Source organism: Aythya marila (assembly GCF_965140915.1).
Source record: "Aythya marila genome assembly, chromosome: 3".
Taxonomy (NCBI): Eukaryota; Metazoa; Chordata; class Aves; order Anseriformes; family Anatidae; genus Aythya; species Aythya marila.
The window spans coordinates 2,375,791-2,401,163 of NC_139044.1; the positions used below are offsets into that span (position 1 = coordinate 2,375,791).

General features: G+C 40.9%; 1 protein-coding gene across 1 annotated transcript in view; it reads left to right on the forward strand.

Annotated features, from left to right (window-relative positions):
• MACROD2 (mono-ADP ribosylhydrolase 2) overlaps positions 1 to 25,373 on the forward strand; it is an 852,361-nt gene that overhangs the window by 545,975 nt on the left and 281,013 nt on the right. Inside the window, exon 7 of the mRNA XM_082757433.1 lies at positions 24,208 to 24,238. Coding sequence (XP_082613559.1) covers positions 24,208 to 24,238 — 31 coding nt within the window. The remainder of the gene's footprint in view (positions 1 to 24,207; positions 24,239 to 25,373) is intronic.

Genomic DNA, 25,373 nt, shown 5'->3' on the forward strand with positions numbered 1-25,373 from the left:
GTTAAGGCAAATCCCAGATGATAAATGGCAATTTTATTCCTTTTTAAGCCTTTGCTGGGCTTCAATCCTAGTAGTAATTTTGGTATCTTTGGAGCTGTTTGCTGCTAGCCTTACAGTTAAGTATAAGCTGCAGCAAACAAACCACAATAACTACTCTCTCAGTTGTTAGTCATGTCCATACTGCACCCATTGCAGACAAAAGGAATATACACGTCACTTCCCCATTTTGTATAATAAGGTTTTTCTGTCAGCATATTCAACACCAGACATCCCTCTGGCTGGTACAGCTGCAATCTGTGCGGGCTGGCATGCGAGGGTTTTGTCATAACAACTCTGGTGTGTGGGTCTTGCTTCCAGGAAAATGACGTATGGGGTCTTTTTTTCCCCCTGTAATTAAATCAGCCCATGATGATGATTGCATTATTGGCCTGAGTAAAGAAAATCCATCTTCCTGCAGGTTGGGAAGGTAGCAGGAATGATTTCTGTTGTCCTAGGTATGAACCGGAAAAAAAAAAAACCTTATTAGTTATGGGCAGTGGACTCTGGCAAATAACGTCGGAGCTAGATTTGGCGTAACCATTGTCTTGATAACATCCAAATGGCTATGATGCAGTTGGTAGAGGAAAGGTAACTGGTGCTACCATCTTTACAGCAGGGACAACTTAGATTAAACTGCCTAAAAATAGCTACAAGAAGAAACCTATGAAAATAGGTTAATTAAATAGTGAATGGGTATTGGGAGAACAGACAGGGACTAATGTGATCATTAAGTTGACTCTATGCTAAATTTATTCAGTGCTAGAATTCATTTTTTTGTCCAAGGTTAAAAAATGATAATTCGGGAGTGCAGAGCTCTGTAGGTCAGCTGATGCAGATTCCCGTCCCCCTCTGTTCACCAAAGCACAGAGCCTTTTGGGATGATAACCGGACTCTTTTCTCCTTTTATTCTCTCACAACTGTGCATTGCGCAGTAATAATTGTGGGGGTTTCTGATCACTATTATAATTTTAACAATGGATGTATTTGTTTTTATGTGTCATACAATGGTCAGATTACAGAGGTGGCTCTGCTGGGGCCTGCTGTGTCCACAGCTCAGAGTAATGGGAGAATACTTTGGGAGGCATGTCAACGGCTTGGAGCTATGCCAGCTTTACCCTATTCATTGTTATTTTTTTTGTGTGAGGTATTTTGCTTTTCATAGTTGAAGCTGGAGAATGCGAATAGATGGGTATGAAGCCTGTAAGCTTCAGCTGTGCATATGAAGCTGGTGATTTGTGTCTGTTGTTACATTTGAACCCACAGACAGCTGACGAGAGAAATGCTGCACTGTGTCAAACCCAGCCCAACCTGACTGAGCTCAAAGGAAGAAAGAGGAGAATAGCAGGAGACAAATCATCATTTTTTCCAATTTTTTGCCCACTCATTTTCATTGGGATCCTTCTGGGTTCTATTGTGATCCAGCCAGCAGCAAGTCAGCTTTGGCTTTGCCATATCAACTAGCTGTGTTGCACCTACCCTGCAAGGCAAAATCTCGTCAATGAGGAAAATCTTAAGGCTTTTCCAGGATTATGGGAGATTTCGTGTGGTTAGATCAGGGTAAAATACACTCCTAGGTGCAAATACGGGTCAAAACCTGCCACTGGAGTAACCCTGCCTGTCTCCTGAGCAATTCTGGGGATTTGAGCACAAACAAGTCAGAATTTAAAAGCTGAGACACTTCACAGCCTTACAGGAGGAGAGGTGCAAGTTGCAGGCAGTTTATTTTATCGTTTTTCCATTAATTTATATGTTCCCATGTGTGAAACTGAAGAAAACATCTGTTACAAGAAAGCTCTCTTCCTATTTCAGTGGCCACAGCTCCTGCAATAAGTAGGAGTAGCAGCTGGAGGTTGGTGGCCCTGGAGCACTGATGATGCTTGGTGCTGGTGTTCAGCACCCAAAGCCTGGGAGAGCTGCTCAATGCCTCCATGTGAGGTGTGGGGGATGAGCTTGGTACCCAGCAATGTTCTTCTCAGGCCCTGTTTTTGTTTACCTGATATCCCTAAAATGAGGGGAGTACTGTTTGCTAATGCACAAGATGGCTGGATTGGTGATAGACATGGATGTGCTTGGTGAGGAGAGCTGGAAAAAATAATTGTGGGTGTAACTGCAAGTGGAAATAGGCAAGGGGACTTTCTGGTCATAGGGTTTACTACAGCATGACTGGGGCTGTGCAGAGAAAACCTGGTGAAGTCACCCCTCTGGCAGAAGACATCAAACTCCATTGCTGTGTCACCTCTTGGTCTTGCAAGAGCCTCTGGCTCTTGGCTGCTTCTTCAGGACAGGAGCCCCCGTCCCCGATGGGGTGGGACCCACTCCCTGGCTCGACCTTTTGGCATTTGCTGGCTCTTTGCAGACATGGGAACAGCCGAGCTGAGAAGTTGCCTGCGGTTGTTTGTTTCTCCTTTGCTAGGGAAACAGGATTTTGATGTGTGGGGGTTTTGTGAGCTAACAAGGTTATGTTAATGATGTACCTGAGTCATACTTCTGATGTATGACATAATGAAGACGACTCTGTGAAGCTCCAGCCTTGGGCTGATCTGTCAGGGCAGGCTATGCTGAGAGCCAGGGCTCTCTGGAAAAGGTGCTTGGTTTGATATGCTCACAATAGAGAACCTCCAGCTCTTTCGCAGGTGGAGCACGCAAGGTTATTCCTGCACTCCTTGTGAGGTTCAATTAGCAGAGCACAATTAGGTAGTGTGGGAAACTTCTAAAAGGATATTGGAGATCTTTTCCAGAAACAAACAGTGAAGAAGAAAATCTACAAGCATTTGTTTGATTTAAAAAACAGAGACATAATCCAGCCGTGGTAATTAGATCCCAGTAGGACAAGTACTGATTTTTTTCCCCAACCAAAGATTGATATACATACAGTAAGATGTCATTGCTTCAAGGATGCAAATAGAAATGGAATATTTAATAAAGATCATGGTAGCAAAAACAATTTTGTATTTGGGATCATACCAAAATGCAAATGAATCCTAAATTTCTTGCCTTTATATTTTTTTAATGGGTAAAAAGATTTTACCTTTCTTTTCCTTTTTGTAAATACATGAAAGCTTTCTTTAATGCTCTGTAACCAGACATTGTCTGATGCTGTCTCGTGCTTTTTACCTCTCAGATACTTGGGTGTCTCATCAAGTCACTTTTGCTCTGAAATTCGTATTCTTTTAAAAATAGTTTTCGAAGCAAACATTTCCAACTTGTAACGCAAATGATTTCAGTAGCAGAAAAGGGAAAGGCTGGTATTTGTTGTGAGGCAGCTGTAAGCTGAAGGAGCAGAATTGAGAGCCTGAGCGATGTTGCTGCTGTTTGAAGGCTGCCTGCAGCCTTAGCATCTCAGCCTGTGGTACGGCCAGGTTTCGTGAGCCAGGTAGTGTTGGGTCACAGAGAGTCTGGAAACACAGCGTGGGGCTCCACGAGAAGCGCGTTTCCTCTGCGTTGCTGACACCAGTACAGCACAGTTTTCATTTCATCATTACTGGGAGTGGGAGAGGCGGCAGGACCTGCGATCGAGCAGCACAGCCCCGTGATACGCTGCAGGACTGCCTTCTAGCCAAAACGGAGAAACAGGTACGTGCTGCTACCTGCTGCAGTTTGTTCTGGTCTAGCTCCAAAAGGCTAGATGTAAGGGAAGCGCTTCAGTGATCCAGGGAGACATGCAGATTTCTCCCCAGCTGTAACACACCTCTAGTCAAAACAGGGCAATGAGTTAGGCAATTGTGTGTGTGACAGCACGTGTGAAAACCCCACAGAAAGAAATCAAGTTGTTTGTATTTCAGCTGTGGTTTGATATAGTACATCTATCTCGGGGCTCTCACGATTGCAGTAGGGCTGCAATGGCCATCCATTAAAAAACATTAGTTTGGCATAAAGTCATTACAGTGGTTCAATTCTGAAAACCTTGTCATATTAGGTGTTACTTCTCTGCACCCCACTAATTTTATGCTGGGTTAGTGACTGTCTGCTATAGTATAGCCAGCTCAAAGCCAACATAAACTTTGTGGCATTCTGGCTGCTTCAGTGGAAATGCAGTCATGGGTCCCTCTGAATCCACGTCAAATGTGTGCTGCTGATGGATCCAGGCATTTACACAGTCTCTCTAGTGACTCTTGCATGTTAAATATGTGATTTGGAGTGTTCATAAGGCTGAAGAAATTGAGGCACACCCTTCAGAAGATGATGAAAACATTCTAGTTTATGCTGTTGACTTGAATGTTGCTTTCATGAACTCAACGATGTAGGGCTCAGCAGAAAGAAGTGTAGTAATCATTAAATTGTGTATTTATATTAATAATAAAGGTTAAAATATCCAAAAGAGTAAATGAATGAACAGCTCTTTGTACAGTCTTAATTCTAGAGTTTTGTGATTTTGGAACATACATGTTGGCAGCTTTAAAGATTTTTAAACCTGTCTTAATATGCCGCGTTTTGTTCCACTAGTTCCCAAGAACTGAATGATCCAATTGGTAGCTCGGAGAGCTTATCCATATAAAATTGTACATGAGATGGAGGTGGCTGAATAAAAATTGTTCAGTGTGCCAAAGGAAGTATTTTGCAAGCTTCAAATATGTTTGTGTTTGGAAACTGTCTCTTCCATCTTGAATGTTGTGACGACACACTCTGTAACCAGTCTGTTTGTATGCAAATAGTTACCTAATGGAGAAATGGACTTAGTCGAGAGTGTGCAGCAGCCTTGCTGGAGCTTGCAGGTTTTGCAGGGCCAGTAAGATCTCTTATTATGAGATGCTGCAGATAGGTGATTGTGAGTGGCATATTTGTGTCATTTTAAATCCTCAAATGTTGACTTTTGCCCCTTCAGTAAGGGACGACTTGAGACAGTAGCTCCCTGGGATTAGTAGTTCCTGGATTAGGTTCAGCTAAGCCTATTGCTGCGGTGCTGGAAGCATCGAAGCTATGTGTGTTTTCTTCTTATGTAGAACACAATGACATGTCCAAAGACTGTTTCTTGGGTCAGCTTCAGATTTTTGTGTATCTGACTTGAAAGAAGACAAGCCCTGTCTGCACAGGCACACCTATACCAGAAGTACATAAGGAATAGGTTTTCTGTGCTGCTTTTCTTTAGGGTTTCCAAATGCACAGGGAGTTTGCTGATGTGTTTATCCCACAGTGTTTTAACAAAATATTTGCTGGCTGTCCTTAAATTTTGGTTGAATATAGCACAATACCTTTGTGAAGCTGATTTTCACATAGTATGCATAATCCAGCTTGAGTATTGTTTCTTCCTCAGTTATTCTCTGTCAGGAAAGAATTGAGTATACTGGTGAGATGGAAAATCGTTTTTATCTGTGGATAACCTACTGCCGTGTATTTAAAATATGTGGAACGAGCATGATATCAACACAAAGGCATAAAATGTTTTAATGTTATTGGAAATTGAGTGCACTACATGGATGCAGCCATTGACAGTCCCATTTGTGATGTGATTGACTTCCTCCCCACACCGCGAGTGATTTTGGAGAAGAAAGTATGCTTCTTTCTGTTAGTTTTATTTGAGCAGATCACTATTTCTACTACAGAAAGGACAATATTTTAAAACTTGAGTGTTAAAAGCTTGGTAATTCAACACGGAGCTGCTTTAATGTCAGAGGCAGTGAGGACTGGACATCCAGCCCTGTGCATCCCCAGTGGCTGCAGTGCTGATCCTGCAGCTTCTTCCACTTTGGCAGAAGGTCTAGGTTCCCTCTCCATGTGCTGTATTGCTTTCCAGCCTTGTGCTCTGAGCATAGGCTCTGTGAAATACGCTGGCAGTAGCAGGTCTCTATCACATATGGATCCTTTCTCTTCCTGGCTAGTGCTGCACTAAAGTTTTTTATCATTTTAGTTTTTTTTTTTTTTTTTTTTTTTTTTCCCTCAAAATTTGCATTATTCTAGTTGATGACTACAAAGCTTTATAACTTTATGCTGTGTTTCTGATAGTAATTCATAGTCTGGAGTTGGGATTTTGGCCATTACGTGTGGATTTTGTGGTGAAATGTAGCACCTAGGTTGTGGTGTAAAGTATTTGTCTATCACCTTTTTCTTCTGTAGAGTAAAATTTATGACTTACTAGTTTCCTTTTTCATGTGAGTAATTAGAATATGTCAATGCTGTTGTCTTTTGGCATGAAATACAAGCAAATGGACTTTCCTGCCATTCATGAAGAGTTATTTCAGAGAAGGAAAACATTGAAGCTATGCTGTAACTTGTTTTAATGGCACTAAAGATACTTCTATTGCTGAAGTGGATTTAAAAAGTAGAGATGATACTGAAAAACTTATATAGTTAGTCGTTTATACAATGGTCTACTGAATCTGTGCTTGTGTATATCGTCTATCTTCTGGAGAGGTTGATTGTTTCCTGGCATTAAGGAAAAATAGTGAAACTATTGGTTTTAGGTCATTTGGCTTTTTGGGATTTAATTCTTGCTTCCTGAGAATTAACTTAAGATAATCAGGAGAAGTTGTTAATTACCTTAGGAAGACCTTGTTATTTTTTCGTGGAAACCTGTAACACAGCAAATGCTCACATTTTCAGAGGTGGTTTATCACTGCACAGAAATTTGCAGCACTGTGTGAATTTAATTAAATGTGATCATAAGAAATGAGCAACTTGAGCTGCATAATAGAGTAGTTGGGCTGGATTTATCTTCAAAATCATTAAATGCACATCACCTGAAGATGGTTAACACATAACGTACAGAATCATCTAGGTTGGAAGGGACCTCCAAGATCACCTAGTTCAACCTCTGACCTAACACTGACCAAGACTAATTACAAGAGTTAGAAAGAAAATGTGATGCATCTCATGCTGTAGTTTGATTGCACAAGGCCACCACGTTTTACCAGATCATGCATGGTTTTTCTCTGAGTCACATTATGAAGCTGCCCATTTTCTGTTCTGTACCATAATGCTAGGCTTCTGGCTATATTTATTGCAATACTGTAAAACATAAGCGTTGCTGTTAATTACAGGTGAAGCAGCAGCCAAAATTCTGAATTATAATTAAATTGGTTTTAGCTTAATCTGTATATATTTTAATGTTCTGCTTTTTAGTCCATAAAGAATTTATGGGTTGTCTTTACTAACTTAATCAATAGAAGAGAACAAATCAGTCACAGGTGATGTTTTTCCTTGCTGGTGTTTAAGAGCACTGTGTAAAGACCAGGAGCCTACTGAAGAGGTGCTGGTAGTTGTCATGATTTGAAGTGGGCTCAGCATAACACCAGATTATATTTTGACAAGGTGCTTAACGGTGACGTAAAGGGTCAAGGTTTTAAGGAATAATTTAAAGGAGAGAAATGAGGCAGCTTGGTGCCTCATTTGTGGTACTTGATAATCAGCCAAACTGCTCCAAATATACTACTGTAACTCAGGGTATTAGTCAATGTGCCGCTATTTTTCAGAATGGCACTTACTGTCATTAAATTTATAAAATAAAAGCTTTTCCTTTTAAGAAGAAACTCCAAAGACCTCAATCAGTGCTCTGTGTCCTGTGGTGATCAGAACGAGCGAGCTGAAGCCAGCGATGCTGTCACAGTGGTCCATGTGCTGGGGAAGGCAATGACTGATGTCGCTTGCGGTGTATGAACGTATAAAGGTCGGGGACCACCGCTCAATAACCTGTAGAGTACGAGCCATTTTTCTCGTTTATTATTAGAACAGGTCAAAACTCAAATGTTACATGCATTAGCCTCTCTCACTTCTGTTCACTTATGGTTAGTATTGGTATTTTTTTGCCCAGACCCATGTACCAGTCCTGGACAACGTGGGCTCCTTCACTGAGCTAAGGTGGAAGTCTCGAGGGTCTTGTCTGGTGGCCCCAGAATCTCATGTTTTGGCTCTCATGTTTTTCTGGCACCAGCTAGACAAAGAAGGCTTGTGCTGCAATGAGAACCCCACCTTCATTGCTGGATATTGTTGAGAAAATGAGCAGCGTTGTATATTGAGAGTAAACCATAAAAATTGTCATAGGACACAGAAGTGTAGAGCCTTTGGAAGATATGGATTAAAAATCAGTTAGCAGATGAGAAATGAATGCAAAGAATAAAAAATCAATCTTCTTGATGAAAGAGGTGCAGTACTATTAGGGATAGCAATGTCAGGACCAGTTTTGCTCAATATATTTAAGTGTTTTCAGCAGTGCAGTAGAGAGGGCTATAATTTGCTGATGACTCTGAATGACTGACATTGTATATAAACTTCAAAGACTTTAGATAAAAATTGCAGAATCCACAATGGAATCATGTAAATGACTAAAACGCGCATGGGTTCTTAATTAGTTGTAACTCCTTGGGGAAAAATTTTCTGAAAGTGATTTTGGATGACTTCTTGAAAACAGTCCTGGCTGGGGAGACAAATAAAATGCTCAGCTCTTAACGATGTGGCTGGAGATTAACCTTTTTTTTTTTTTTTTTTTTTTTTTTTTTTTTAGGGGGGGAGAGGAGGGAGTGTAAATTGAATGCTGCTGTCAGGTGGAACAGTGAGTTACCTGAAAGGATATAGCAGAAGTAGTGAAGATCTGTCAAATATATAAAATATTATGACAGTCATTGTATCTGATATATTTCATGAAAGGAGAATCTAAAATGTGCATCTTCCTCATGTTTATTTTGTTATAAAGCAAAAGGGTAATGATGATGATAGACAACGTAGTGTTTTACTTTTCTGTTTTGGAGAGTTGTTTCCTGTTAAGGGGTGAAGTCCTTCATAAAGCCTGCTGCAGCAGCACGTTGCGAAGGCATTAATGAAGGCCAAAGAGAAGATCCTCACGGGGAAGGGAGAAGGTTTCCTTGTGGCTGTGGGTAAATCAAGCGAGGACACAGAGGGTCAGTGGTCCCTTTTGCAGTTAGCACTGACCAGTGTGGTACGTGATCCTTACTTGTGCCAGAGGGAAGCAAGAGCACACGCTGTTGGTGGCGAGCTGGTGGCTCCCCAGGTGATGTGCCCATGAGCCGGCCGTCAGCTCAGTGATCTGAGCTTGCTGCTTTTGGTGGCTGTCCTCCTAGATGGCCATTAAACTTGTTCTGATGTAACTTGCTATTTTCATACATTTTAGCCTGAAAAAACAAACAAGCAAACAAAAAAACAACTTCCTCTTCTTTTGGCAGCTTGTCCATACATTTCCTTTGTAGTTATACAGAAAGATCATTAAAGGTGACCAAATGCATGTTGAACTTGATGTCCTGCCTTAGCCATGGCCAGGAACCAATGCTTAGAGAGGAGTGTAAGGACAGGGCAAGACTTAATGAGAGTTGTCGGAAACACTTTCCTAGCTTGAGCTTTTTATCGCTCAGGGACTTCATGATCCACAAATTTTATTTTCGTTCTTTAAATCCCTCATTGGCTTTTTCTCAGGTGAATTTGTAACATGGATTTTTTTTTTTTTTTTTTTTTGTAACTCCCATAAACTTTCGTACGACATCCACTGTGCTTTTTGTCAAGAAGCATCTCCTTTGGTTTGTCTTGAACTTAAAGCATGCTGGTTTCATTTAATGTCCCCAATTTTTTTTTGTACACCCGCAAGTTTGATTGGAGGATCCTGAGTTATTTTTGTTGCAATGTCATGTGCTGTAACTGTGTACCACCCTATGACAGTTTTATTGTGGTGGTTATTTCAGTGTGGGGTTTTGCTCACGTATAAAAGGGACAAACTTTCATTAAAGGGGGGTTTTGTTGTTTGTTTGTTTGTTTTTTGTGTGCGTGTTTTTTACTTCAGCTCTTCATTTTTTAGCATGGAATTAAAGTCTTGATAATCTTTTAAGTTTAATGTAGTGTTACTTCGTGCTATATTGCAAGTGATTTAGCATTTGAATTTAAGACTACCATGTGATTATTATCCAAATATATTTCTTCTCTCACAACTGGGTAAGTCTTGGCTATCGGTAATTTGGGGATATTACTTCATTCTTGAACTGATGGTTAATAATGTCAGCTTTTAGGGAAATGAACACTTTGTGGATGTGTCTCCATCTACTGGAAAAATATCCAAAAAGACCCACACATTTTGACCACGTATAATCTCCTGTTTGCTAACTAATGTGGCAAAAATTGAGCGAATGTGGGTGGTAGGTCTCTCAGATGTGGGTGACGGATGAATGAGTCCCAGGTGGGGAGAGTGGGCTTGAAGGGAGAGGGACAAAAAGGGACAGGGGGAGAGAGACATTTCCCAAAGGAAATGTGTGAAAGGTCAGAGAAAGTGTAGTACTGCCTCCACGAACAACCATAAAATCCCATAACTAGTTAAAGGAACATTTAAAGGACTGGCAAAACAGATGGTGCATAAGTTAAAACTGTACAGGAGCAACTTACCTTCTGCAGCGATTTCAGCAAGACAGTTATTTCTGTGGTTGTTACTCTATCATTCAATCACAACATGCAATTACTATAGCAAACCTTCTGTCATATTGCGCACGTTTTCACACTTGTCAGAGGAAAAGTCGTAGATTAAACAATATGGTTTAAAGCACTGTTTAGTTATGAATTTCGTAATTGTATTTTAATGTAAGACAGAAGTGTTCTGCTGAAGCAGATCTCCAAAGAGCAAGAACCAGGGGAATATTCTCAGGAAGAAAAACAAGTATCGTTGGCCATACAGATCCCATTAGCACAAATGGAAATTTCTCAGTGCTAATGCCTTTGCATCAGTCTGAAAACACAAGCAATTAGAGCCCCATTTTGGAGGTATTGCATGTACAGAACTCTCACTGAAATCAATGGGAGCTTGGAGAAAAGACAGACAGAAGAACCAGGGCCTTAACACTAACATACCCCTTTTTCTTTTGTACAGTCCTTACCACACCACATGGTACAACTTTTCAGTTATTTCTTAATTCTCTTCAGAGTATTTGAAAACAAAACAAACAATAAACCCCAAACAAATTTTAAAACCACTTTTCAAACCCTTTTGTTTTTATGTAAGACATTGCTATCCACAGATGCAAGTTTTCCATTTAATTCTATTTCTTCGTTGCCTCCTTTCTGTTTTTTTTCCTCTGCTGTTTGTTCTCCAGAACTGGTATCTGACATACATAGCTGTTTAGATGTATATATGTTGCTTTTGTCTCTCACGCTAAATGGTTTGTGTGAATGATGAAGTATTAGTAATGCAAGTGGTTGTTCCTTGTAACGTTTCTTGAATAATAATGCATCTCTGGTTTAGAGCTTTTCATGTCTGCCTTTCCTTTAGGGAGAGAAAAACAAAACAAAAAAATCACAACCAAAGTAAACCAATTCAAAGCAACAGCACAAGGATCCCAATATGCTTTAAAATAAAAAAAAATTAAAAAAAAAATGAAAGGGGCATCTGGGGGCAACTCAACAGAAAAGACAGGGAAATCAAAGCAATAGCTATATTTTTCAGTTCCACTTTGATTAGTCTGTGCAGGTTTCATTTGGGAAATATGTATTTAAAAAAAATCAATAAAACTTTATGCCTTTTCAGTTGTGATTCTTTTACTATTTTAAGAATACAAGTACCAGCTATTTCTAAACAAAACATTTGGAAATAAGAAGAATTTGACAAGGCTTTAAGTGTTACTTGAATCCAATACAAAAGTCTGTCTGGATCATTATATTACACAGGAGGGCATAGAAAATTAAAGTCACACTTCCATTTTAAAATAGTCAACCTCGTGTTTTTGCAGCAGCACCTATTGAGAGAGAGAATAAATGTCTAGAAGAGAATGAAAGCTGGAAGAGCTTACAGAAAATATTTTTACTTTCTCTCTTTTTTGACATTTCTAATACATGTATGTGTGATGGCCGTTCTTGCATTGACATTGAATTTTTATTGAGCCTTATTCTGACACATTTACTGATGCCAAGTGAATCATTATTCAGATTCAGTGAAATTGGTGGAAATTCTGTCAGGGGTTACTTGTAAGGACAAAATGTGAGAACCTGCAAACCTGGATTAGCCTTTCCTCAAGGACTCCTCATTTTCTGATTGCTCAATTAAACACATTGCCACTGATTTTATTATTTTTTTTCCAAAACCTTTTTTGACAGAAGGTTTCCATTTTGTAAAAGTGGTGATTTCCATTTTGTGAACTGACACGAGGTATCAGAAATGAGGCATCTGGAATTGTTGGGTTATTTTTGGCAATATTGGCACATCTTGTTTATTCACATCATTTGACAGCAGCCTGAGAAGAGTAACAATGGTAGAAACAGGATTTGGATTCCAGCTGAAGTTTAGGATTTCTTGCTGCCTGCAATGGCTCTGAATCAAGCCACAGATGGTAACAAGGCGCCTCTAGCTGCTGCTCTCCTTGCACAGGCGTTCCAGCAACACTGAAAGCAAGGAAGGACCTCAGGAAAAATTGTGAAGTGCATCTGAAAGCAGATGTGCCACAGCTGTAAGGGAAGTGATAATGGAAGCAGTGAATTCAGAACGGAGTGGATGGCAGCAATCTGTCATTTATGGGGGATGGAAAAAAGGAAAGGAAAAAGCTCAAGTGGGGGAATAAATAGGGGGAAAATGCTGTGCTGAGGGAACTCATAATAGCTGTGGAAACACTGGTGTAGAGACTGTGTCTGGGAATAGTAGAAAATAAAAACACAATCTCCTTGGTCTTTAAAAAGAATCTCAATTTGTCTTTATTGTGATTTATGCCATCAGCCCTCCTCAACAGTATTACAGCCGCGTAATCCACAACTGCCGTTATTTATTCTGAATAAAGAAGGCAATTTTAACTGATCTCCCTTGACATTTCCCAAGGTCTGCTCCTGTCTCCTACCTTTCATCATCATGTACTACTTCAAGGCAATCAACGTCTCTCTTGCCTCCCTCAAAAAGAAACAAGCAAAGAAACAAGTTTCGGTCGCTCACCCTGGACCAGAGTGACGCAGACATTGCAGGTTAGGGGAGATCAATTGCATAGCCCTGCTCCTCTTCACTTGGGACAATTTCTGCGTGGGCAAGGTTGGAATCCAAATAAGACATTAACCCACTTTGTCACAGTAGCTAGGGTGGCAGGAAAGACAGAAAATAGTGTCTTACCCAACAAGGTATCTTCTCTTTTTCATTTTATAATCTGTGTCAATGGCAGTTGGAACCATTAGACCTGCATTAAAATTACATATTACTTATATAAATGGGAGCTATAAATATCACAAATAGTAAAACTAAAATTGCACCGAGGTTCAAGAGACAGTATGTCTAAAACCTACAAAATTAAGGGCATTTAGAGGAAAGCCTCAACCTCCATCTCCCCTTAATTTACCTCATTATTCTAAGTTGTCAGAGAATGATCTCAATACTATGTTAATGTCATATTATGGCTTCTTCTCTCAAGGTTCCTCAGATCTGAATCAGACCACAGTAAAAAGTGCAATTATATTTCCTTGTGTGTGTTGGTTTAGGTGGAGCAATAAGGATGATGCAGCCTAGAGTTAAGGTGGAGCACTTACTGAAATCAGTAAATACTTCTGTAGCCAAATATCTCCTTTCAAATGTTTTTATGTTATTATAGTTATTGTGGGTCCTTCTTTTTTTTTTTAATATTGTAAATGCAAAGCTGTTATTGATCTCTAGACATGTTGCAACGTGCGAAGACTACATTAGGTATGTCCTCTTGTATCAGCCTGCGTGGGCTCAAGCCCACTGGCAAAGCGATGCTTGTTCTTCTGAGAATAAATGCTGTGCATCCCCTGGGGGTGAAAGTCACGCTGGACTACCAGGAGCCAGCGCTGTGGCCAGCAGATCTGATTTTCCCAGCTGTGCTCCTGGAAATGAGACCAGTGTGCAGGACCGAGGATGCTGTGTAGCTCTTAATTAGCCCTTTTTGAGAAACAGAGTATATTAGCTAGCCTAGAGGTGCCTGCTCGGTGCCGGCGTCTGTATTTGTCTGAGGCAGGAGTGTGCCAGACATGCCTTTCCTGGACTGCTTTAGGCTCTCCTTTGCCATTGCACCCACGAGGCTGACTACCATACATGATGATTTCATGAAGCTGGGGAAGTCTGGCCCATCATTTTTCATTAGAAGTAATTCTGTATTGAATCAGTGGAAAGAATATTCCTGCGGTTAGGGCTCCAGAGAGAGAGAGAGAGTTCCTGAATATGCTTTCTGGCAAATATGTCTGATTTCCTGTGCTTAGGGAGAGATTTGTTTCACCTAAATTTAGCTTAGGTATCTAGCTTCGCTCTGTAGTCAGTGGTTCCCCATGAGAGCCGTTCATTTGTCCTGAAACAGCTGAATTACCTTCATTATTAACTGTCTGCAGCGAGAATCATAGACCTAGAAGTCCAGCCTTGACGTGGCTTAACGTAGATGAAGCTGGATCCTACTTTTCCTCTTGGTTAGCGATACAGGTGTACGATGAGGTCAGTGGATCCTGCAGGATCTCATGAGTAGAAGTGTGCCAGTGGGAGTGAGATGCCCAAACACTGAAGGAGGACTTTGAGGCTAAAGAAATGGGACCTTTTAATACAACAGTATTTTTGAAGGAGGTATGATTAAACAGTCTTGTGAAAGTGTTTTTTTTTCCTTGATTTGAAATAGTACTAAGGGCTGTGTCCAAGTTGTTCTTATAAAGGAAGTTGTATGTTCGAGCTCTTCTTGATATAGTAGTTGGATACTAATAGTTTAATGACTCCAGAGGAAAACCTGCTAACAGTTCCATGTTCCGCAGTACTGAAAGGTTAATGAATACAGGGCATGTAGGTGAGCATCCCTTTCCTTTTTTGAAAAACGCAAGGGGACTTTTAATTTATTCCTCTTCAGCATCAAGGAAACTCCTAACTGTTCTCTATCTAGTAGGACTAGAAGCACATCGTAGATGTTCAAAAATCAGGTAGTTGTCATTCACTTCAGGCCCATTTTTGTGTAGGTTGATATAGGAAAAAAAAAAAAAAATTAAAAATCTGTTCTAGGTCCTCATTCAGTGTTCGGTTCTTTCCTCATTTGTTTTTAGTGCTTTAAACGGTGAGGTTTTGTTCCAATTACGATGACTTCTGACCACCTTAAGTGAATGCTGCCTTATACATCCACTTACTATGAATCTGTCTGTATTTTATTGTTATGTGTGAGATGGATTGAAAGCAGGCTGAGCGGCTGGGATTAAAGGGTTGTGGTCAGTGGCACAAAGTCCAGCTGGAGGCCGGTCACTAGCAGCATACCTCAGGGGTCAATAGTGGGGTCAATGCTATTAATGACTTAAATGATGGGCAGAGTGCACCCCGGGGAGTTTTCAGACATACAGAGCTGGGAGGGGAGTGCCTGATAAACCAGATGGTTGTGCTGCTATTCAGAGACATGCTGACAGGTCAGAGAGTTTGGGGGGGGGGGACACCTCATGAAGTTCAATCCGGAATTGCAGAGCCCTGCCCCAGGGAGGAATTGCCCCATGCCCTAGTGCACACTGAGGGCTTGCTGGTTGGAGAACAGCTCTGCAGAGAAGGACCTGGGGATTCCTGGTGAATAGCAGAACTAGGATTGTTCAGCGTGGAGACGAAACAGCTCAGGAAGGATGTATTATCAGTGATACCATAGCTGATGGGTAGGAGAAAAGGCAATGAGCCAGACTTCTTCCAGTGGTGTCCACTGAACAGACAAAAGGCAGTGGGCACAAACTGAAACGCGGGAAATTCTATTTAAATATAAGAAAGTATTTATTCTGAGGTTGGTCAAACTCCAGAACAGGTTGCCCATGGAAGCTGGGGAGTCTCCATCCTTGGAGATGCTCCAGTTCGACTGGGCGCAAGAGTCCTGGGCAACCTGCTCTGCATTCCCCTGCTCTAAGTGGGAGGGCTGGACTGCATCATCTCCAGAGGTGCTTTCCAACCTCAGCTATTCTCTGTTTGTCTGAAACATGAACAGCTCTGTTTTCCTTTTTTTTTTTTTTTTTTTTTTTTTGAGAAAACATTTCCATAGACTATATAATTTTATTGCTGAGGATTTCTAAATGTGAATGTTGTATGATTTTCAAAAATGTGTACCAAAGTGTTAGTCTCTAGTTCCCCTATCAGCCTTTCATTCTTGCTACAGATGTGTGAATAGTTCAGGAAAAAAAAAAAGATAGCTCCCCCATAACTGAGTTTATACTCAGGGAAATCAGCTTGGGTGATTTTCAGTCCAGATCTTGATCCAGCTAGTTAACTTGAGCTATTATTTTTATTTTCTGAAAAATAACGGATTTCAAATTATCTAAATAAAATCTGGTGAGAATCCTCAAGTAGTGTATCTCCTTAAATAGCTTCCACTCTGTTTCAGTAACCATAATGTTGTACAGTTATGCATAGATCACTTTAGCAGCTGGTTTCAATGTCTTCAAAAATCTATTTTAAATTCATATAAAGTTAGAATACACAGCTGCTAAAAATCATTTGTAAATTTTCATGATGGCTCCTCTTTTTTTTTTTTTTTTTTTTTTTCCCCACATTCTCACTGTTGACTGAATCTTCTTTGGTTGAGGTTTGCAATTATTTAAGTAAAAAAATAAAATAAACAAAATTGTCACTTGGTTTGCATTGCTGCTTTTGTGGCAAACAGGTCATCAAAGGAAAATCCTCCCCCACCACCTCTGGTCTTGTTTACAGGAAACATTAAAGGTGTTTTTTCGACTGGTTTAGCCTCTCAGGTGGCCTCTTTCAGCAGCTGTGCTTTTGTATAAACAGACTGTAGCTTTTCATGCAGCCTGTATTTGTGGTGAATATTTGTGTGGAGCAGTCTGAGTAGGGTCAGAAGAAACTTGTGGAGATCTTGGAAAAGCTCTAACACTGTTGTGGATTTCTGCGGTCTCCTGACTTACGGTGAAGCTCTCTACATGCTTGTTGCAAATCATTTTTACTAAGTAGGAGCCCTTCAGTCAGCTTTCAGTAGTTTTGAGACAGGTCCCATCTATCAATAAACATTTGCAATCCAGCTGTTAGATTTTAATCACTGCCTTATATCATTATCTAAGCCAGCTGTACTTTAACTGTGTGATATTGACTTACATTTCGGTAAATGGAGGTGCATAGAAGAATTTAGATACCTGGTATAGAGAGGATGATTCACGTTGGGGCTGGATCTGAAATTCAGCTCTGGTTCCGTGCATCTTCTCAGTTATCACTGTCCTTCGAGGATATTCCCTGTGTGAATGAGGAAGCTCGTATGAAAGCGTGGAGGTTTGTATGTGCTCTGCCGTATTCAAAAGAATGTTTCTTTTTTTTTTTTTTGAGGCAATGATTACTTTTGTGTTCTTAAAGACAGATTAATAAACATGCTAATATGAGCTGTAATGAAAACTTAGTTTAAACATTCTCATATTCAGTTCTTCCACTTAATTTCTTCTCTTCATTTTCAGTATAGGAATCTGTATTAGAGTTTTGTTAATAGGTCTTCTCTGAATGATAGTAATTTGCAAAATTCGTTGTTCATTAAATTACAGTTCAGAATTATGACAACTATAGAATTTATGACTGGAGATTAAGACTGGGAAATAACATAAGTTTTTCTTTTTTTTTTCTAAATAGTAACATAAGGGTTTTTAAAAGGCGACAGAACAGTGTTATAATTAGTGGTTTGTGAAATGGGTTGGTTTACAAATTTAATCCTCCTATTAAAACTAGGGGAAACCTGACTCTCAATGCTTGATGTTACTGCTATTTTAAATATGTGCGTATTTACCCTCTGAATTATTTGTGCAGCTTAGGAGGTACAACAGACCCTGAAGTTTCTAGATTTAGGTGCCTTTTGGAGTTATGTGATTTTACAGAGTATGGAATCCTGAAGAGCACGTAAGGCACTCATTTTCGAGGGAACGTTGGCTGACCAACAGGAGTGGCAGTGTAGCTGATGCTGAAGTTAGTTGATGCTCGCTAGGAAACGATGGTACAGCTGGATTCAGGCTGTTTAGACTTGGAAAAGTTAAGCAGGGTCAGACTGGTCATGGCAAAGGGAAAGGAACAGTGGTTCTGTTGTTAACTCTTGTTGCCTGATGAGATGGCCAGCTAGCGTGCTTACATCCCTTGTGCTGTCCTGGAGCTCGATAGATCATCCTCCTGTCGAACTGTGGGCATAGGTGATGGATGCCCTGTGCAGTTGCATACCACAAGTCAATGTCTGCACAACAGAGCTGTCAGCACTGCAGTATAGTGTGTGCAGTTTGGGTTTCTTTGTCCTCTCCGGAGCCTTCAGGAAGTACAGTTGTGGCAGGGATGTATTCAAAGCCATCATAAAAGGGAGACCAGGTGAGGTCTAGCCTTGCATGCTCATCGGTTCCTAACCACTAAAACAAGGAGCTTGTAAGCGTTTTACCAGAAAGCCAAGCCAAGGATGTAAGGCACAGTCAAGGTCTCTGCTATATGATCAAAAGGAGGTGCAGGAGGTGTACTAGGTGTTGTTGTGGCACTGAAATGCTGGGGGCAGTGGGCTGCAGCAGGTAGGTGGTGTCCCTGTGCATGCCTGCTGGTAGACTTGAGCGTGCCAGCTGTCCAGGGGGATGCTGTCGTGATGGGTATAGATGAGCTTGAGGGGGTTCCAGTTTTCAGTCCCTCTGCTTGTACATCCAAAATAAGGATTGCACTGGGTTCGGAGCACATGCCAACTAGTGGTTTAAATGTCATTTGCTGCCTCTGAAAGAATGGAAAGGTTCTCTCTAAGTTCATCCAGGACCGTGCTTTCTCTGGCACTTCATAGTCCAGCTCTGCAACCGCAATTCATTCCTAAATGTCAGCAGTACTTAGGGGGAGTAAGAACTACACGTTGCCAGCCAGAAAAGGGACATGAAGAACAGCCTGATGTCCAGCCACACAGAGCTCTTTTCCATCTCTTTTCCATCTTTGCATTTCCTGGCTGAGGTCCTGTACGCTCCCTGCCTTTGTGGCACCCTGACCAAATGCACTGAATTATAAATGAGCAATGCTATATTCCCCCCACACCTCTTCACCACCTACTACATCTGAATCGTAAAATCTTGTAGTGAATATAAATGATTAATTTCTCAAATGATTGATATCCTTTAAATTAGTTTACTTTGTGGTTTAGCTTTCATAGTACTGTGCCATAGTCCTGGTAACAGCACTCTGTAATGCTGTGATGTATGTGCAACAGCTTTTTTGGGGTTCTGTGTTGAAACATATTCATAGTATCCTATCTAGACTTTTTTTTTTTTCCTGGTAGAAAGCATAGGATTTAGGCAGTAAATGCATTTTTTTTTAAGGTGCATAGGAAGTGTTATAGAGGTAGATAAGTGACAAGGAAACAAGAACATTATTAATCTGTGATGTTCTATGAAGTTATTACAAATACTATATTTAGAGTGAACTCTTTTACAATACACATGGGAACTTAAGGTGTGAAAAGTCCCATATTACTACTTTAAATCTATGCAGCAGAGCTTGTTGTAGCATAGGCAGCTTTCCCTTGCAAACCTCTGCTTTGCTTCTGCAGAGTCCCTCTGGCATTCACCCTAGTGAATCACGGCAGAGCCGTGTTGTCAGGGCTCTTCATAAACAAGCAATTTTCTCTCTGCCCACTCCTCTGCCACTTCGGCTCATGAGGCAATCACCAACCACACGACAAACAATCTAGCAAAGGTGCTTGCCATGCTCCTTTTAAGACACGGATGTATGCTGCACAGAGGAGCTCATCTTACTCTAATATTTTGGTGTAAATGAAGGAAGATGTGGAGGGTGAGGGGGTGGAAACAAAAAAAAAAAAACAACAACACTTGGGTCCAACTTTTTATTATTATTAAAGAAGCTCTGTGAGGCACCTAGAGCACAGGTTGGCTAAGTTTGGGGTCAGGTCCTCTGAGTGGCAGGACGGGGCATCCTCCTGTTGAAACCAGGATGCAGGCATGTTTCAGGCTTGGCAAGTGTTTTGGCACTTCGATTTTTGGAGCTTCGGGTCTCTTTGGCATCAGATGTTAGTGCTTCCACAATTGTGAAGACTCTGTAGGGACAGTATGTCAAAGTGGAAGGTAAGTTTAATTACGTTTGGTCCATTAAAAAAAACTAGGCTGCATATCATTTTCTTGGCCACCATGAAGAATAAAATTGCTCTGGTGTGGTTCTCAAAGCCAAAACCCAGGGCAACCTCCCACTTACTGGAAAAAAAAAAAAAAAAGGGAGAGGGGGAAGGGGAAGAGGTTCAGAAGAGAGGCTCTGAATGGATAACTCCTAGCAGTGTCTCAAGGGGATAAAAGCAGGCGGTTCAGGAGCACGTGAGGCTTTGTAGGGCTCTGGAGGAAGGTGGGAGAGGGGAAGAGAAGTAACCCAGCTTGAGCTGATAGAGGAAGGCATCGTGTTAATCAAGCAAAGGCTGGCTGCTACTTCAGATTATGGAAAAGAAGAGGAAGGTGAAGATGCAGCTTCTAGAGATGTCAGAGGAGTATGGTGTTTGTTGAATACGCCTTTACCCAACGTTGGTTACCTGTACCTCCACCAGCAAAAGCTCTGTAAGCTCAGGTCCCAGATTGCTCAGGATACATGGAGTGACTTTGCTTTGTGGACGGTCCCCTTCTACTCCTCCAGGCTGATTTGCTGAGAACAGCAATGTTTGAGTGTCCCCAGGCTCAGGTGGAGGGTTTTCTGCAGTGCTGTCGTAGGCCCCAGCTAGCAAGGAGACTGGCCAAGAAAAAAAGTCCAAGTATGAAGTATAAGGCCATTTTTTTTTCCATCTGAGGGAATGTTTGTTGCCTTGAATTTATTGGAGAAGCTTGTGTTTTGTGTAACACAGTTAGCTACCTTCAACCCAGAGATATTGAGAAATTTTGATTTCACTGGACAACTACATATTAAAAAGAAACATGTTTCTACCTGCAATGTTGGTAAAAACACAGACTCTTTAAAAACCTCATGAATTATTTGTGAAGATTCGGTAATGAAGGATTCTGCATGAAGAAATGACTCCCAAAGATGAATATTAGTTAGTGCACTTCGTGAGGTGATGCATTGAAGTCAGAGAAAGCTCAGTTTGTCTTTGATATTATTTTTGTCTGCTGTGTGTGTCCTGGGAGAAAAGTATTTACCTTGTATGGGGGCTCTGTTGTGGCAGAAATGACCCTGGGATGCCCAGGCAGAACGCTGAGCACTTAATTTAAAGAAAGTTCTTGCTCTGTGGAAGCAATTATTAGGCCTGCAGTGGGAGGTATCTGCTCACGTAGACATGGCGATTGTGTGCATCTAAGGTGTAACAGTTAATACATCGCGGCTCAGTGTGAGCTAGTACCCCTTGTTGTAGACAAGCCCTTAAGTATTTAAATACCCAGGTCTCTCTCACTTAAATGTCTGAGAGTCCAACTTGGCCTCCACATGGTGACTATTGTAAGCTTTCCTCATGAAACTGCATTATGTTTCACCCTAATTAGTGCTGCTAGCTGTAGCCTTAGTAAAGAAACATTAGATTAGAAAGTACCAGAGGCTGAGTGCCCACATCCTCTCCTACAGGAATTAAATCAATTTCAGTCTTGCCGTATTCACACAGCTGATTTAATTTGGCCTCTTTCTCTAGATGATGGCAGCAGCAGAGTAGGAAGCTCTTGCCATTATTACTTGTGTTTTACTCCAGAGCTGAATCTGTTCTGAGTGCTGTCAGGGTAGCATTGCTTATTAGCCCCCAAGTAAAGCAAACACTATTTCAGTAGCAAAGAAATTAAAGGTTAGTCAATAAATAGCAGTTACTGGCAACAAATTAAGATGAGGAACATTTTATTGTGGTAATAGGAATGAACGTTTCCTACTGTGAAATTGGATTTTTTATTGAAATCAAATATATAATTAAGATATTATGCACAGAAAAGGTTAGAAACCTTAACATCTTTTGTCCATCAGCCAAATATTGTAGTATGTTGATATCCATGCTGTGAGTTCCCCATTACTGCTCTGCCAGTAATTTCAACCTGGCATCTAGACTAAATTGTCTCCCTAGGAGCCAAGAGGAAACATAGTTGATATGCGATCTGAGGCACGGGCCTTTCTTGAATGAATAAAAGCGCTGTCATATTTTACGAAATTACATCTGCTGGTTATATGCGGTGATCATCTCTCAATGAGGGAGAGGGCAGAGTTCACCTAAGTTATGGCACAGGCTGGTATTTGGAAGACACTTGATAGGATTTTACACAATCTTTTAGCTTCTCTCACATATATTTAAGGTACACGATAGAAACTGAAAGCAAGGTAATGATTATGATGCGTCTACACAGTAATTTAAAAATAGGTATTAAGGAACATGCACAGCACAAATTGCTTGCTAAAGCTTGCTAAACAGCCTCGGAGCGGTATATTCCGTGAAGGAAGATGGAGAAATGTGATAAGCGTCTGTCATGCAATGCCAAAAATGCAACTCTGTTTAATCTCCTTTTCCCTGAGCAGAGCTCAAAAGGAAGCCCAGTCACCTGTGGTCTGCAGGCTTCCCCTTCAGTACTCGGCTCCAGGGGCCCCAGTGGACGCTGCAGCTGGGCACTGGCTCGAGGTGGCCCTTCTGGAGCAGGGGCTGGACCTGATGGCCCCCAGTTTTTATCTGAAATCTCACCAGCTCAATGCTGGTGGCTCCGCGGCCCCAACAATGGTGGCTGTGCACCTGCACAAGGACTTGAGCTGGTGGTGCTGCATCGCTGTATGGTGCAGCCCAAGGAGCTGTGGGGCTGGTGGAGCTGTGGGACTTGAGAGGAGCTGGAGAGTTGTTTCCCAGTGTCCGGAGTTAGTGATGGGGCAAGAGCAGGAACCTGAACCCTCCCTTTCTCGTTCCCTTTGGCTGGTAGGAGTACCGAAAGCATGTGCATGACTTGAGTTGTAGAACATACTGAGAGCAAAGCACTTGTTTAGAGCAACTGTCTTTCAGCATGTGGAACTGCAGTGCTGGTGAATTTTAAAATCTCTTGCGAAACTGGACAAAATCATCATTTTTGTCTCTCAGTGCTGGAGTGCCCGTTGCCACCTCAGCCTGAGCTCTGTAACCATATGCGTTTTTTTTTTTCTATTCCATTCCTCATTTCCTTAAAGGGCTGATTTATTGGGTACAAACTACAAAGCTAAGTATTTTTCAGGATGTAAGTCATAGTGGTTGTGAGAAGGAGTGAGACTATAATTCTCCCCCACTTTATTTTACTTCAGTATTTTCAGAGGGGAGGGGAAGGCTGTATTCTTTGCATTAGACCTCTCCTTTCTTAATCACCATTCCCTAATTAATTCCCTGGTTAAATATAAAGCTAGCATTAGCTTTGAATAATGTTTTCCTGTGTGATTAAGTAAAGAAGAATTCCTTTCTTTTGTGTGATGACTCATCGCCAGGGGGATCTGGAGCAAGCCTGAGGGTGGATATTTGAGACTCCTGTTCCAGGTGCTCTTGTAGCTTGGAGCTGTGTTTGCTGTCAGTCCGGAGGTGGAAGGCAAAGGTGATATCACGTATCAGCGGCACACAAAGAAAATTGTCTCTCTGGTGAAGCCATGTCGCTAGTACAGCTGGGGTTTCTTCTGGTGGAAGGCTGAGTCTGACTCTTGGAAATGCAAATCTCTAGACAAGGCTTACAGTTTGGAGACATGTAAATCGCTGCTCTTTATAGCACAATGTACATAATGATTTTTTGCTGCATGATACATTTTCTTTGGTATCCAAGCTGGCCCCCAAATTTACCAAAATTTCTTTTTGCCCATCACTTTCTCATTCCTTTCCCTGCACCAGTTGGCATGCCTGACCTGTACCAGTGCAGCTGTGTGTTGGGTGGCATCGTATACCTCGTGGCTGAAAGAACCCAGCTGAAAAAAGAGCCTCTGAAACAAAAGGGGAGGTTGTAGTGAACCAATGTGGCCAAGAGGCAGGGGAGGGAAGGGTTTAAGCTGGCCAAGGTTACTTCACCACTGAAGCAACATGGTCTAACTCTATCCAAAGAATACAACCTTCTTCTACTGCATTAGCTCATGGCATTCATTTTCAGCTCATGGTGATAATTTTTAGCTCAAGAGGGAGTTTTAATAATGATTCTTGGTTCAAATGTTGCTGATAGCTTGAGATGAGAAAAAGAATATGGCTTTATTAACTTAGCAGCAAGGAAAACATATGGAATATGTTTCATATAATGACATGAAAATGCTTGTGGAGTGAATGCTGTAACAGTGAAGTCTCCAATATGTAATTGCTGGGTGTTGAAAAACAGGCACTTAAAAATATGCTCAGTTTTTGATAAAAAGTTCAGAAAACAGAAATCCCACTAATGTTTGTTCTTTCACTTGTTTTACAGGCATTCCCCTGCATTTCAACGGGAATTTATGGTGAGTAAGACCTTAGGTATCACTTATTACTTACTTGTTTTTATTGCTATTGTTAGTTGTTTAAGCAGGGGTATTTCATATCAGATGTCTTGTCAGTCATTTTGACCCGTGAATCTACTTGTACTGTGTTAAATAAGAGACCCAAAGCCTTTGACTGTGACTGGGTACTAGTGTGCTAGTAAATGGATGCTATCGTGCAGCCCTTAGGAGCCTGCCAGCCGGGGCCCATGACTGTGATTACACTCCTGTAGCTCTGGTAGCTCTTAAACACACTGCTTGTGGCTTCAACACTGGAAAAACACTGTTTTGATAAAATTTTCTATCCAAAAGGTAGACAAGCAAGCAAGGCTCTACAATGTCCAAGGCTGGGGGAGAAAGTGTATTTTCCTCAAACAAACTTGCTAGAATACCATGAAGTTTAGTTCCCTGGAGTTGTGCTTCCACATGTTTAGCTTACTAATTTAAACCCAAATTAATACTGCCTGAAGATACGAAGGAAAATGAATATGACAAAAGTTAATCACTTGCTTTGTTGTCATTTCAAGGCAAAACAAACAAACAAACAAACAAAAAAACTCAGCTACTTTTTGACTGTCATTGTGGAAGAAGTGGGCATGACATTTAAAGGAGGAAAAAGATGCACTGTTCCATATTGGGAAATATATATGGAGAACTCTGTGAGGAGATGTGCAAATTCACCAGGGGATAATAGTATTTTGCCACAAAAAAAAACATGTGGGCTGTGATTTTTTTTTTCTCTCATTTAGCTTCAGCGAGTACGTAGCATTGATAATAGGTTAGGTTACTTCTACAAATCAGGGATATTAGAGAGGGGAAAAAAAGCAGCAATTAAAAAAAAAAATATATAGTCATTGTGTATCACCATAGTATGATAGAGCTATTATGTGAAAATAACATCTAGTAGTTTTTAGCTAAATTAATTTCAGCTTTAACTAATCAGGTATTGCGGACGTTGGAAAATTATTAAAAACAAAGTGACAGGAATATTTATTTCTTTTTTTCAAGAAATATTTGGAGAAGCTGTTATTTAAAATTGTTTGTTTGGCTGTAAATGTCAATTAGGCCTCAGAGGGCATAATATAAATTAGTTTGGTGTATTTTTTGTCACTTGAAC